Below are 13,386 nucleotides of genomic sequence, written 5' to 3' on the forward strand. Positions count from 1 at the left end.
TGAGGGCAGGACCCTCATTTTCAATGATGCCCAGATTGCACAAGAGTCATACTATTGCAAACAGGATCATTTGTGTACTGTTTAGCAAGCAAAGAACAGAGTATAAAAAAACAAAAACAATACTTAATTAAATTAATTAAAACAAAAATAATTACAATTAAAACCAATATTAATGAGAACATTTCTAAACTGCCGTTGACTCATTGAACTCATGAATAGGGAGCGCTAAAACTGAAGGCTGTCTTACCTAATTCGGTGTTGACCCTGCAGACAAATAATGAAATGTAATCATGGGAGCAGGTTTGATATGCTGAAGTATTCCAAATTAAAAGTGATGATGGTGATTTAACAGTGCTCTATCATTTTAAATGGTGATTATTGCAATAGTTTTGTGAATCTCTCAGTTCGATACACCATTGCACCAGTCAGCCTTAAAGTCTAAGCTGTCAGGTCAGTCACCTTGGCATCTGGAACAGGTATGTAGGGTTAGGGCTAGTGGTAGCATTTATTTCCTCCGAATTTTGAACGGCTTGAAGCTCAGGGGTTGTGGAAAACACAGCCTGTGATAAGTGTTTGTACAAGTTCGGATGAGGGCCCTCCTCCATCAACACACCTTAATTCAGCACCCATCAATCCATCCATCCATATCCATCCTAGGAGGACAACTCATAGAACAATATGTAGGCACTATCACTACGCACTTTGCTGGAGCATATTGGTGTTACTTTGGAGTCATCAAAATTGTACCATTCTCCTGAGACTGGGCTGCAACAGTAGGCTGTATAATGCCCAGTTTTGGTACTGGTGCCCATGTGGTTGGACACTGCATATAGATTGTACACAGTATTTACGTTGTTTTCAGAGGCAAACGGCTTCAGGTCAAGGTTCTTTGCAGGGAAGGTGACATTAGTGTACAGTTTGGTTCTAGGGGCCTGGGAGAACCGTTTCAGATGAAGCACTAATATCTTGGGGAATTTTTGTATGCTGAACTTCTTTGAGCACTGTCTCTTGACTTTACACCTGAAGCATGTCACCTTCTCATATCCATCAAGGATGTCCTCTTTGGTGAAGAGCCGCATGCAGTCCATTATGGTGGTCATGGGGCCCTTGACGATGGGTAGAGAGAGAGTCCAGAAGGGGTCAAAGACAGTGGAGCAGAACCCACAGTGGTGGCAGGTCACAGTGCTCTTCAGTTGCCCCCCAAAGAGCTCAACTATCTTACTGTTCTCTCTCTCCAGGTAGTTACTCCACATCACCTTCCCTTTCTCGTCATCCGACATGTCGTCAAATATCCCCTCAGTGCCACGTCGCCCGGCTGTGGCAGCTGTGACCCTGACCTCTTTGTGCAGACCATCCAGAAGGTAATGCAGAAGCTCATGTGCGTCCTGTTGCTTGAATCCCACAAACATGGGGGCAGATCTGTCGATCTGAGTTTTGAACTTGAAGGCACTAACGGCCTCCCTGCCATATGACGACCACATGGACTGCATCAGGCTGACGAATTCTTCCATGAGACCGCCATTGTCTTCCATGCAGTAGTCTTCCATGCAGTAGTCCCGTAGGCTTTCTGTGTTGCTCAGGCACTGCAGGATACTGTTCATGAAACAAGTGTTTCCCAGGTTCCTTAAGCCCACCAGTCCATGGGCACTCTTCAACGACTTGCGTTCCTCGCAACCTCCGCTGGGGTAGCTGGAGGTAGAGTAACGTGCAACAGAAGGGGTGACTTTCTGGATCCGGGACAAGTGATGGTATTTAAAATCACTTGAATAGGTGGTGCTGTAGCTGTTCTGAGAAGTGGAGGGGCGAGTAGACATAATGATAGAGGATTGGTTGCCAACAGTGTTGTAGGTTAAAGCATAATGATAGTGTTGTAGGTTGCAGGCTGAAGTGATCTTTACATTATATAGGCTGACTGAGCTCTGGTCTGACAACACACAATCCGTTGCTTAACCACAGCGATTTGCACAGGCATATCCTGAATTTAGCATTGAGGTAGCCTACACATGAAAACAACAATTCTCAAAACTGCCATTAATGTCAATCTTGTTTTATAATAAATTAATAATTTATAAAAAAACAAACTATAAAACCCTCCCTTTTGATTTGCCATGGTACTGTAACCATCTCACTAGGTTCAAACTGCTTTGACTCTGGCACTGTCAGTTCTTTTAAATTACTGACCTTTGCTTTGGCTCTGTCACTATCTGTTCATTTGGTTTACCGAGTCTGGCTGTACACTACAAAACCTTGACAGATCAATGCCTGTTAAAATAAGGTTTAACTGTTGCAATGTTTACTATTACAACCATCCATCATTCATTGTTGATAGACCACTGACAAACTGTACATAAATTATTTCAGATAGTCACTGTTGAAAGTATATATGTCCCTCTCTGGGGATATTATGCATTTGTAAGCAAACTGAATACATGTTTAAACATCTGCGTTTTCTCTTTAATACAAAGACTGCTCACTGCAGTTTCACTGGAGCCCTATTACTGTCTTTTGTACAGAATAAATGCATCACTTTATGCTGCATTCACATGGAATCAGGCAGGCGGTAGACGGCAAACAGCATAACCTGCTGGACGGCAGGAAACAGTAAAAAGATTAAATATTTTAACATTGATGCCGTTACCGTCGCCGGTTCTGGCTGCCGGGCTATCCTGTTCCGTTTACCGTCCTGCTCCCTCCCATCCACTAAAATGACTGCCGGTCTACCTCGTGGCTGATTCCATGTGAGGGCAAAACATAAATGTGTACATTTATATTTTAACAGCCCATAACTGCATGTGGTTTGACTCATAGCAACTTTTAAATGCCTATTTAGGATGTTCATTGAACCATGTCAATATAAAAGTAGCTTGTTAATGTGAACTATCAATGATCATTATTGATATTGATTTGGCATTATTCATAGTTGTGGCATGCAAGTCTTGGTACATTGGAGGAATTATGAAGGGGCCACAAAGGGTAAACGTATGCTATTGTAGAGTCTATGCGCGCGCGCACGCACGCACGCACGCACACACGCACAGATACAAACAAACACACACACATGCACGCACGTGCTGAGGACAGACGACTCTAACAGGCATGCATGCACAGACACATTTATGATATTGTCCCATATAAATGTAGACAAAGGACCACAGATTTTTGTATTTCCCGTCTCCCTTTACCCTCTCCCCTTCTCTCACTATATCTCCACTTTTTGTAATAAATATGTATTCCTTAAAACGTTGCTAAACGCCTGAGTCTCTAGTCCGTCCTCAAGCTGTCATTCCATCAAGTTCTCCAAGCCAAGCCAAGACGCAACACTATACAAGCATCCATGAATATTTGAGTTATCTGCATAGAGATCGAAATGAAGTAGCACAGTTTTAGAATCTAATTCAATCCATTACTTCGTTAAAATAACTAATCATTATTTGTGACTGGATCAATCAGTAGACATTGGCATAGCCGTTTCATTAATAAAAATCACACCCGTGTGAAATGAGGGCCGCTCTTGTCATCGTACATCAATTTATGTTAGCGGACATTTGACATTGCTACATAAGGTACATAAGGTGGTCCCTTATTGGCCAGCTGTATACCTCTCAAAAATCACACCTGTGTGAAGTGAGGGGCGCTAATATATTAAAGTCTAACTCATGTTGATTAGGTGATGTAATGGTGATGGAAAACTAACGGTGCCAACACAAACATTAAATGCCATTAACAATAAAGAGACAATATGACGTAATGAGTTTCAAAATGACGTAAGTTTTCCCTTCATTGTCAATGGCGTTCATTAACCCATTTAGGCCTGCCCTCAAAATTTAAAAAAATCTTCTAAATCCTCCAGTTTTCTGAAATAAATATTTTCACGATTTTTGAGTGGTGTAAACCACTCCTACAACTGGCTTTGTTAGTCTGTGCAGAAAAAATGAGCATGGTTGCTATGTTCACCCTGTTCACCCGGGTGTGATTTCATTACGTCAGACATGATTTCATTACGTCAGACAGGCTATATAAGACCTTACACCACTCAGTTCGCACGGGTGTGATTTTTCAGAAATAGCAGACCTACAAGCTTGTAGCGCGCCACTCGGTGGCGCGCTATGAGCATGTAGATCTGCTATTCTTCAATAGCTAAATTATAACATAATGTTTAAAACACCAAAATGGGTTCTCGCCCAAAATGGGTTAAACAAACATTGAACTAAAGACAAACATTAAGGGGCTAGTGCCCCTCAAAAATGACACCCGTGTCAAGTGAAGGGCGCTCAAATCATCGTACATCATCATCAAGAACGGTGGTCCCTTATTGGCCTAGGGTTCCCACCGACATACATATGCCGATTTGCTCAGACACATGTCGTAAATTCTCCATTCATTGTAAAAAGAATTTAATGTTTGTGTTAAGACAGAATCTACACTATAGCTGTTTATCCTGAGGGGTCTAGCGCACCTCAAAAATTAAGTGAGGGGCGCTCGTATCATCATACGTGATCACATTCCGGCCAATCACTTTTGGCGTCCTAAGTTAACTTGTCGGTCCTCACTTTTTGAGGGGCACTAGCCCCTCCTAATGTATATACAGCTTTTGTCCACACACGTTTCAATATTTTCCATTGACAATGAAAGGAGAAATTAGGTCAAATGTCAGTCAAATATGACGTAAATTTAACCAACCAATCACATAAATGCAGTTGTTCATATATTATATATATTATATATATATATATATATATATATATATATATATATTATCATACATACATACATAAAGGTGCATTTTGAAGGTATATCCAGCTTTTAGTGTATGTTCACAAACTACATACATACATATATGTACCTAGTGGGTGCCACAGTAAGAAGCAATGTACGATGACTTCATCATCGTACATGACAATACATGACACATTACAAGGCGCCGCTCACTTCACACAAGTGTGATTGTTTTTCTTCCAGGAGCAGACGACTATTCGCGTTCATCTAGAGACAAACTTTTTTCTGCCACCAATTTCTCCAACCTCTTGATCTTGCGTTTGTTTTGGAGCATGCGTTTGTCGTACAGGCCGTTCCTCAGCAGATGCTCCTTGCTGTGATGAACCCGAGCTCCGTGCTGGAGCTGGAAGGAGCACAGAGCTCGCAACGGCTTCAAGAGAACGTCTTGGATGTGTTGGTTGCGTTCTAAGATGGACAGACAGACGGCGGCACACTCCAGTGTTGACAGACACATGTCGGTGGGTTGAGTTCTGATCACGTACTGACTGCACGCTGCCGTACTGAGCTGCACCTGCTTGGGTAGGTGTAGGAGGGTGTTCTTCAGGAACATGACTTTAGCCTGGCTCCAGGTGCCGTCTATGATGATGACGTTGTGATGTGTCGTGCTGGGTGGCTCTTCTGGACCTCTGTGGTTGTGGACCAGCTCCTCCAGGTTCTCTGCGCTGGGGCCAGGGTACAGGATCAACGTTCTGCTGTCCTGGCAGACCGCAGCCAGATCTGGATGCGTTTCTTCACTGAATCTCCTTCCCACCAAGACGTTGCATTTCCCTGGAGGCAGACAGGCGGCGAGCAGAGGGACCGTGCGGAGAACTCGGCTCTCCTCTGCTGGATGCTGCACGATGTACAGACGTGTGGAAACCTCCAAGGGATGCACGGGCAGGAAGGGACACAGACACACCTTCTGAGGACGTCGGCAACGCCAACACATCGGCCGTCCTTCACACACTTCCACCGGCAGATCTCCAAACATGCCCGTTTCCGTTTCTGCGCCTTCCGAGGACGAACGTCCACCATTTAGATCTTCACATTCACCCAAAGAAACCAACAAAGCCGTATTGTTCATATTAATAACATTATTGTGTATTATTATTTCCCATCATAAACACGGGTTCATGACGATACGGGACAGGTAGCCATTGCCTCTTGTGTTTAATGAGCTTGACATGCACTATTTATAACTTCAGTATCAATGACGTAACAATGATGCAGCGAACAATTTGGTCACGGTTTACCATAAGTCTGATCTGTGCCCCATTGACTTCAATTTAACACAATCCCTGCTGGGATTAATTAAAAATGGTTACTATATTGCCATGATTTCAACGCTTATTTTGAGGATTTCAACCCTTATTTTGAAGATCCAAAACACAGTCACCGGATGTTGTGTCAACATAATAGTGTGTGTGTTGCGAAGGCTTTTACGTAGAGAGTAGTCTATATATACTGCTGCACCTTACACCATGTGGCCACTGGGGGCGCTAGTGAGTAATTTATGTTAATTTATGTTAATTTATTCATAAATATAATTAGCATAACACCATAACTCATAAACCATAACTCATAAAATCATAAATATAATTAGCATAATAATAATTATAAAATTCCACGCATTCCCTAAATTCCATGCATACCTTAATGTTTATGTTGTGATGTATGCCATGCTTTTGTTATTGCTTATTATAAATCGCTCTGGATTAAGAGCTTAAGTGTTTTATATCATTAAATGTTTAAGTCTGCTCCATCTCTCCCTCCCTCCCTCTCTCTCTCTCTGTCCCCTGCCTGCGTGTTTTCAGGAAGGGGGGGTTGTCCCTCAGACAGACAGACATGCCGGCTCCAGGTGTGAATAGAACAATAGAAGTTTAGATGAACCACTGTGTGTGGGTGGGGGCGGGGGATCCCTTATCTTTTAGAAGTGCCAGGTGCAGTTGTAAACCCCCCCTCCTCAAAACATCTGTTTGTTGTGTTAATGTGTTAATTAGATATAGTTAAAACCGGGGGGTGGGGGTCCCCTTCTCTTTTGAAAGTGACAGTTGACAGGTGACAGGTACCAGGTGACAGGTGACAGATGACAGGTGACCGATGACAGCAGCTGACCGTTGACAGGAAAACACACAGCTTGTGTGTTGGTTTAGCCCTAACATTGCAATTTCCAGGCGCGTATATACGTTGGAATATTGGGGTGTACAGTAGGTGTACACTATTGAGTATAGGTATGGAAAAATAAAAGTAAAAGCTTAAAGTTAAAAAAAGTTACAAAACAAGTTAAAAGTTAAAAAACTTAAACAAATAAAGAAAAGGAGAAAAATGAAAAAATCAAGAACTTTTAGTGTAAATGTGGTTTCTCAATTGTACTGCCTATGTACGTGTGAACTCGTAGAGAAGAACGCTTGAACTAGCTTGGGTGTTGTAGATGCTGCAAATATGTTCGAAAAGGTTTGTACAATGGTTAGTTAGAGGGGGTGGTCTACTGTGTGGGTGGGGTGTGTATGGGGGTTGGTCTACTATGTGTAGGTGTAGTCTAGTGTAAATGTGGCGTATAGCTGGTACTGCAGGTTTAAACATCAGGTTGGTCTGCTGTCTAGCTTTTCTTTTTTGTCTAACAGATTTGTCCATTTTATGGTGTAATTCCATTTTTGACCATAGACTATGGATCTAATAATGTAGGTGTAATTCCTCATACAGCCACTACAGACCTGTAGGGGGTTTCAGCCTCCTAGTGCAATTCATCTATTTTATTTTTCGTCCCATTGGTTCAGAGGACACCCCCATCCAGGGGCCCCACAAGGGGGTGTAATACCAGTTTTGGCCCATAGACTATGGATTTGAGCATATCATCGGTGTAATACCGGGTAACACCACTACACCCAAATGCATTGGGGTTTCAAGCCCTCTAGGGGAGTGGATCTCAGTTCACTTCATGTTTTGGTCCACAGACAGTTAAAATCATGATGAGCATGCAACCAAATGGACTCTTGATGAAGGCTTTATGATTATAGGGGTAATGATCAGGCATGTAGGGATAGCCAGTATGGGGGGGTCATGAGTCATGATTTGCTAGTAAATGTAGCAAGTCTTCAAAATTAATAAAAACGATGTAGTTGTATTGGTTATTCTTTAGACTTTTTAGACTAATTCAGGCTTTTCAATGTTCAATGTTATTTGTGGTATGGTAACCAAATGCCCCACTGTATATGGACCTGACTGTATAGTATATAGTATAGTATGGCTGTCTATATGGATTTCTATGGGGTGGTTTACTGTCTAACTGATTTTTCTATATGTCTGTACCATAGGTCTATTATTGACAGGTGGGGACCAAATGGAACCCATTAGATATTTAACTCTTGAGATGCTATCTAACTGTATGCTTGGATGACTGTATGCCTATCTGGCTGCCTTGTGCATGTGCGGAACCACAAAGGGTGTAATATCAGGTTTGCCCCATAGGCTGTGAATTTAAGTAATGTAGGTGTAATTCAGATATACCCCATAGGCTCAATACGTACATGAATGGGTTTTACTTAGCTTGAATATTGACCGTTGTAAATACAGCATGTGTAGCCTATCTGTGAACAATTACACAACATACAGAATAGTATGAGAGCCATAGGTGTTTACGATTATTTGGACGCAGTAACTGTCAGTTTTTACAGTATTACATGGATCCAATATTCTCTGCTATTATTTGGTATCCTTCAGCCATGATGAGGCTCTTACATGTAACATATCTGTCCTCTCTAATTATATTACAATATGGTTATGTTATGCTCATAGGGAACAGTGGTTCAAGCAGTAATTATTGTCTTCAGACATTGTATGATCAGGTTATTAACCAAACATTACAGGTAGTACATCATAATCCCATATGGTCTAGTGGTTTAGGATGCTTGGAGTCTAGCCATGAGACCCAAGTTCGACTCTTGGTGTGGGAAATATAAGTATATGTTTTCAATTATAGTGAAAGTTAATGATATCCACCTAGTGGGGCAATTTCTATAGATGTTGGTCAACCAGTCATGCAAACGATTTCAGCACCATAGACCGCATTATGCCCCTATTGTTAGGACTGTTAGTACACCTTATGTAGACACAGAACTCTAGAGTGCATACGTATTGGTTCATCATACAGATATTCCACTGATGGATTGATGGTAGGTTACTAGTTAGCGTATGATTCATGTTGATAATCTTTTGAAAAATGTGATTTTACGGGGGTTCATATGGTAAAATGTCTAAATTGTAAATTGTAAACTACATAACAATACTATTTACAGCATCACATACACAAAAATGATACAAAAACAAAACAAAAAATTATACAACAGCAGAAAACAAAACAAAAATGACACAAAGCAAACAGTAAAAACATAACACAGCAACAATACGAAACAAAATCAAAAGGCTACACACCAGACAAGACAATATGTAACAAACATATGTGATAAAAACACAAAACAAAATCAAAAACTGGACAAAACACAACAAAACAAACTTTTTTCAAAACACAACACAAACAAAAAATACTAAAACAGAAATAAATAAACTACACAGCAGACAAAACGAGACAAAAACAAAAACCTTTTCAAAACAAAAACACAAAACACACATTAAACAAACATCATGACACAAAAACAAAACAAAAATTATACAACAGCAGAAAACAAAAACAAAAATGACACAAAGCAAACAGCAAAAAACATAACACAGCAACAATACGAAACAAAATCAAAAGGCTACACACCAAACAAGACAATATGTAAAAACATATGTGATAAAAACACAAAACAAAATCAAAAACTGGACAAAACACAACAAAACAAAAACTTGACAAAACACAACACAAACAAAAAATACTAAAACAGAAATAAATAAACTACACAGCAGACAAAACGAGACAAAAACAAAAACTGGACAAAACACAACAAAACAAAAACTTGACAAAGCACAACACCACAAAAACTGGACAAAACACAACACAAACAAAAATACTACAACAAAAATAAATAAATAAACTACACAGCAGACAACACAACAAAAATAATAATAACTTGACATGAAGTATATGACTAAACGTGTAGCTAGATGGAATAGGGGGGTATACACAGACATGACCCGCTACCCATACATGTCCAGATCAGGCGGTTATAGCACCACCAGCAGGTGGTTTTTGCTAAACCCCATTTTATTTTGGAACAAAATGGTTCAAATCATCAGATACCCTCCATGCCTAAGAAGAAAGGGACTATAATGTAGCACATTATAGTGCTATCATGAGGCCCACAACCTGCCAGGGCCTGTTTTTTTATCTAGTATCTAGTCTAGTTTCATCTATATAGTTGTATCTAGTACACAAGATCTTGCTCAATATTACAAATTATTTACAATTTTTATTTTTATTTGTAATGATAAGATTTTTTTTTTTTTTTGAGAAAACGTATAATTCCTACACAGGCAGGGGTTATCGATGTATACAAAAACATCTACTTGGATCAATTATCCTGGAATTATTATACTTCTAAGATTATATTCTTGAAAAAGTTGCTAAACTCTGTTGTTAAATGCTAAACGCCTATTGTTTTTAGATCTACAATGATCTGTATAGATAGTGTAGTCAGAACAAATCACTAGTTGTCAGTGATAGACAGTAAATCCTTCATCATCAATCACCAGACACTTTTGACTCATTCACTCAGTTGTTCTCTCTTCCACTATATCATGACTAGTACATTATTCAACCAATACCAATAACTATTAACTAATAACTATTTTGTAACTAAATTTGGAAAAATTGTTAATTTCAGTTATTTTATCATTTTTCAGACATACTCTCTATCCATTTTTGTAACTGTGCAAACCTCTGGAGTGGTAAAAGACCCCCACACTTCACCATTTTCCCCCTGGTGGGTAGATAATTACACAGCCAACAGATCCCTAACAGCGTCCTAACAGCATCCTCCATCTGATTTCACGAGCCAAAGGCCTATAGGGTCTATCAGAGATACAGGACCCTGTGGTCACAGGGGTCTGGTATAGTCCTACCATGAGCCCACAACCTGACAGGGCCTATTTTTATGGCAGGGTCTAGTTCCATCTATATAGTTGTATCTAGTACACAAGCTTTTTACATACACAAATTAACCTCAGTGACATATCCAACACTCATTTACCATTACATGCTGGTTAAACTAAATCACTAGTCACTAAATTGATCCATAGGGGGTATTGTACGGAAAAAAGCACACACCTATGGCATGAAATCTAATGTGGAACACCGTATCTTAACATCTTAGTCAAAATAATAGGCTAAATCATCATAATAGTTCTCAATCCTGGCTGAGGGTAGTAGGTAAATTAGGGCACTAGATAATTTGCTCACCCAAAGTTGCTGTGAAACTTCACAATATACAATAAATATATATATATTTATGTCAGGGTCCTAGTAAAATATAGTGTAAGGGGTGCATTGGGGTAAATAAATAGGCATTTTCAGTTTATAAAGACCTAAAGAGCCCTGAAGATACTGTATTAATTGTTAAAGCTCTGCATAATATAGACCCAAATACCACTTATTGCACACTAAGGGTTGGTTGTTTTAATGATAGACATCATATTTCTGACTTTTGACACCCTGATATATGACTTGGGTACTCTGTCACAACTGGGTCAATAAAAAATATACCAATTATGTACAGATTTTTGGTGTCTCTGCATCTTTACACAAAAATATTATAGCGTTAGGCGTGATGAAGACGATCATTGTATGAATTCTATCAGGGGTTTTCTAGGGGAAGTTTTGAAAAGAGTCAACAAAGTTGGCACATTAAACTTGAAAATACTACATTCAAGTTGTTTCATGTATGTTTGGGCAAGGGTCACAATTTCAGACAAAATTACTCCCCTCATCACAGGGGAACACAGTCATGTGGACACAGTCACTGTACGTTTTACATACATAAACTATGTTGTTCATGGTGTAAATAAAAATATTATACAATGAGTCACTAATATGACTTAATATAATACCCCTTTTGACTAGACCCAATCACTCTTTGTATCACCAAATTCTTCTATTGTTGTCTATTCTACACACAAAGTATGAAGTGAAATGCTAAACCCCTCAAAAGAGACTGACCCCTAAACCAAGCCAAGATACCAGAGCTGTTTCATAAAACAGATACTGATGTTAAACACATACAATGTTGCAGAAATGATTTGCACTAACAAAATGACAACAAAATATACACATTTTTATGATTGCATATTTTATTACGACTGCATATTTAGGAATATTCACAGTAGTCACGGTAGATGGTACACAATATCAGACCAATATTTGTCTCAATACAGTACATACAACATACAATGTGTACTATGTAATAATACGAGGGCAGAAAACTGTATGCAATATATGCAACTATACAATTGTTTCATTATGCGCATAACTTATACGTGCCGCATTAGCTATATCTTAGATTTTTGTGTGTATATAGGGTAAATCCTTCAACTCATTTAGGTACGATTCACAGATTTTATGGATTCTGGACACTGGTGCTACAACTCCGTGAGTTTCCAACACCTGCAAGAGTCCTGGCAGAAATTCATCAGTCCATAGCTTGTTCGTTAAATCTTTAAAATGATTGTAGAAGTAATATCTAGGTGTATCACCCAAACACGGGTGTTCGGTTTGGCTAGAATGGTTTATCTGACAACCGTTGCAACTTTCTCTCATCTGTTCAGTTATAGCCTTTTCGAGTAGTTGCACAATTCGTATTTTCATAATATCTATATGTACAGTGTTGATCACCCCGTCATTCTCATCCATAGTCAGGGGAAAATTCACTGGGGATGGTGTCGAAAGCACTGTTGATGTGGTTGGAGTGTCATGGGGAACGGGTGAATTTGTGGATAACAGGCCTACCCTCTCAAAATATTCAGAGTCCCCCGTATCATACCCCCAAAATGCCCTCTCATCATATTCAGCGTCTTCGTCCGTATCATCATATTCATTGTCTTCATCCGTATCCCCAATACTGGTGGGGTTCCACCATGATGATGTCTCATACACAGCCCGCCGAGGGTCCATCCGCCAAGCTTTGTCTCCTCCACTTGAGCTGGATTCTCCCAATGATAAAGTAGAGTCCTCCATGGTGAATGATCAATGATCATATCACAATTATACGCAGAGTATAAGGTAGAGGTTGCGGAGTTCGCCTTTTTACCTATAGTGTATAGGATGGGTGGGCGTAGTAGCTGCATATGTTGGGGTGTCATGTTCCAGGCTGTCATCAGGCATTGAGAATAATGTTGCACCAGCTGGTTTGGGTATATTTATGTTGCGGGGTTTATCCAGATCTACGCGTAGCGGCTTCTTTGCAAAGGGATAGTCCAATGACAATACATGATTGACCCTTGTAAGGCGTCCCTCCAACAGTAATGCCTTTCTACACTCTTTTGCTCTGACGAAAAAAAAATTGATTAATTTCAACACGTCTTGTAACAACCATAAATCTCCTGTATGAAATGCTATACGGATCGGGGAGTATTTCTCTTTATCCATCATAGTTCTCGGTTTTTCAGGAGGGCCCTGGTGAGACTGCGATCTCACCAACA

General features: G+C 39.9%; 2 protein-coding genes across 2 annotated transcripts; both read right to left on the minus strand.

Moving 5' to 3' along the window:
* Nucleotides 1-653: 653 nt before the first annotated feature.
* LOC306931528 (ubiquitin carboxyl-terminal hydrolase 2-like) lies at nt 654-1,814 on the minus strand (the record flags this gene model as incomplete). The annotated part of the gene is made up of 1 exon (XM_079512934.1): nt 654-1,814. One exon carries the CDS (start codon nt 1,812-1,814, stop codon nt 654-656), a length of 1,161 nt encoding a protein of 386 aa, XP_079369060.1.
* Nucleotides 1,815-4,969: 3,155 nt separating this feature from the next.
* LOC306931529 (tRNA-uridine aminocarboxypropyltransferase 2-like) lies at nt 4,970-5,746 on the minus strand (the record flags this gene model as incomplete). The annotated part of the gene is made up of 1 exon (XM_079512935.1): nt 4,970-5,746. The coding sequence occupies one exon, from the start codon at nt 5,744-5,746 to the stop codon at nt 4,970-4,972; it is 777 nt and encodes a 258-aa protein (XP_079369061.1).
* Between the last annotated feature and the right edge of the window lie 7,640 nt (nt 5,747-13,386).

The sequence above is a fragment of the Electrona antarctica genome, assembly GCF_951216825.1.
Source record: "Electrona antarctica genome assembly, chromosome: 10".
Lineage (NCBI taxonomy): Eukaryota > Metazoa > Chordata > Actinopteri > Myctophiformes > Myctophidae > Electrona > Electrona antarctica.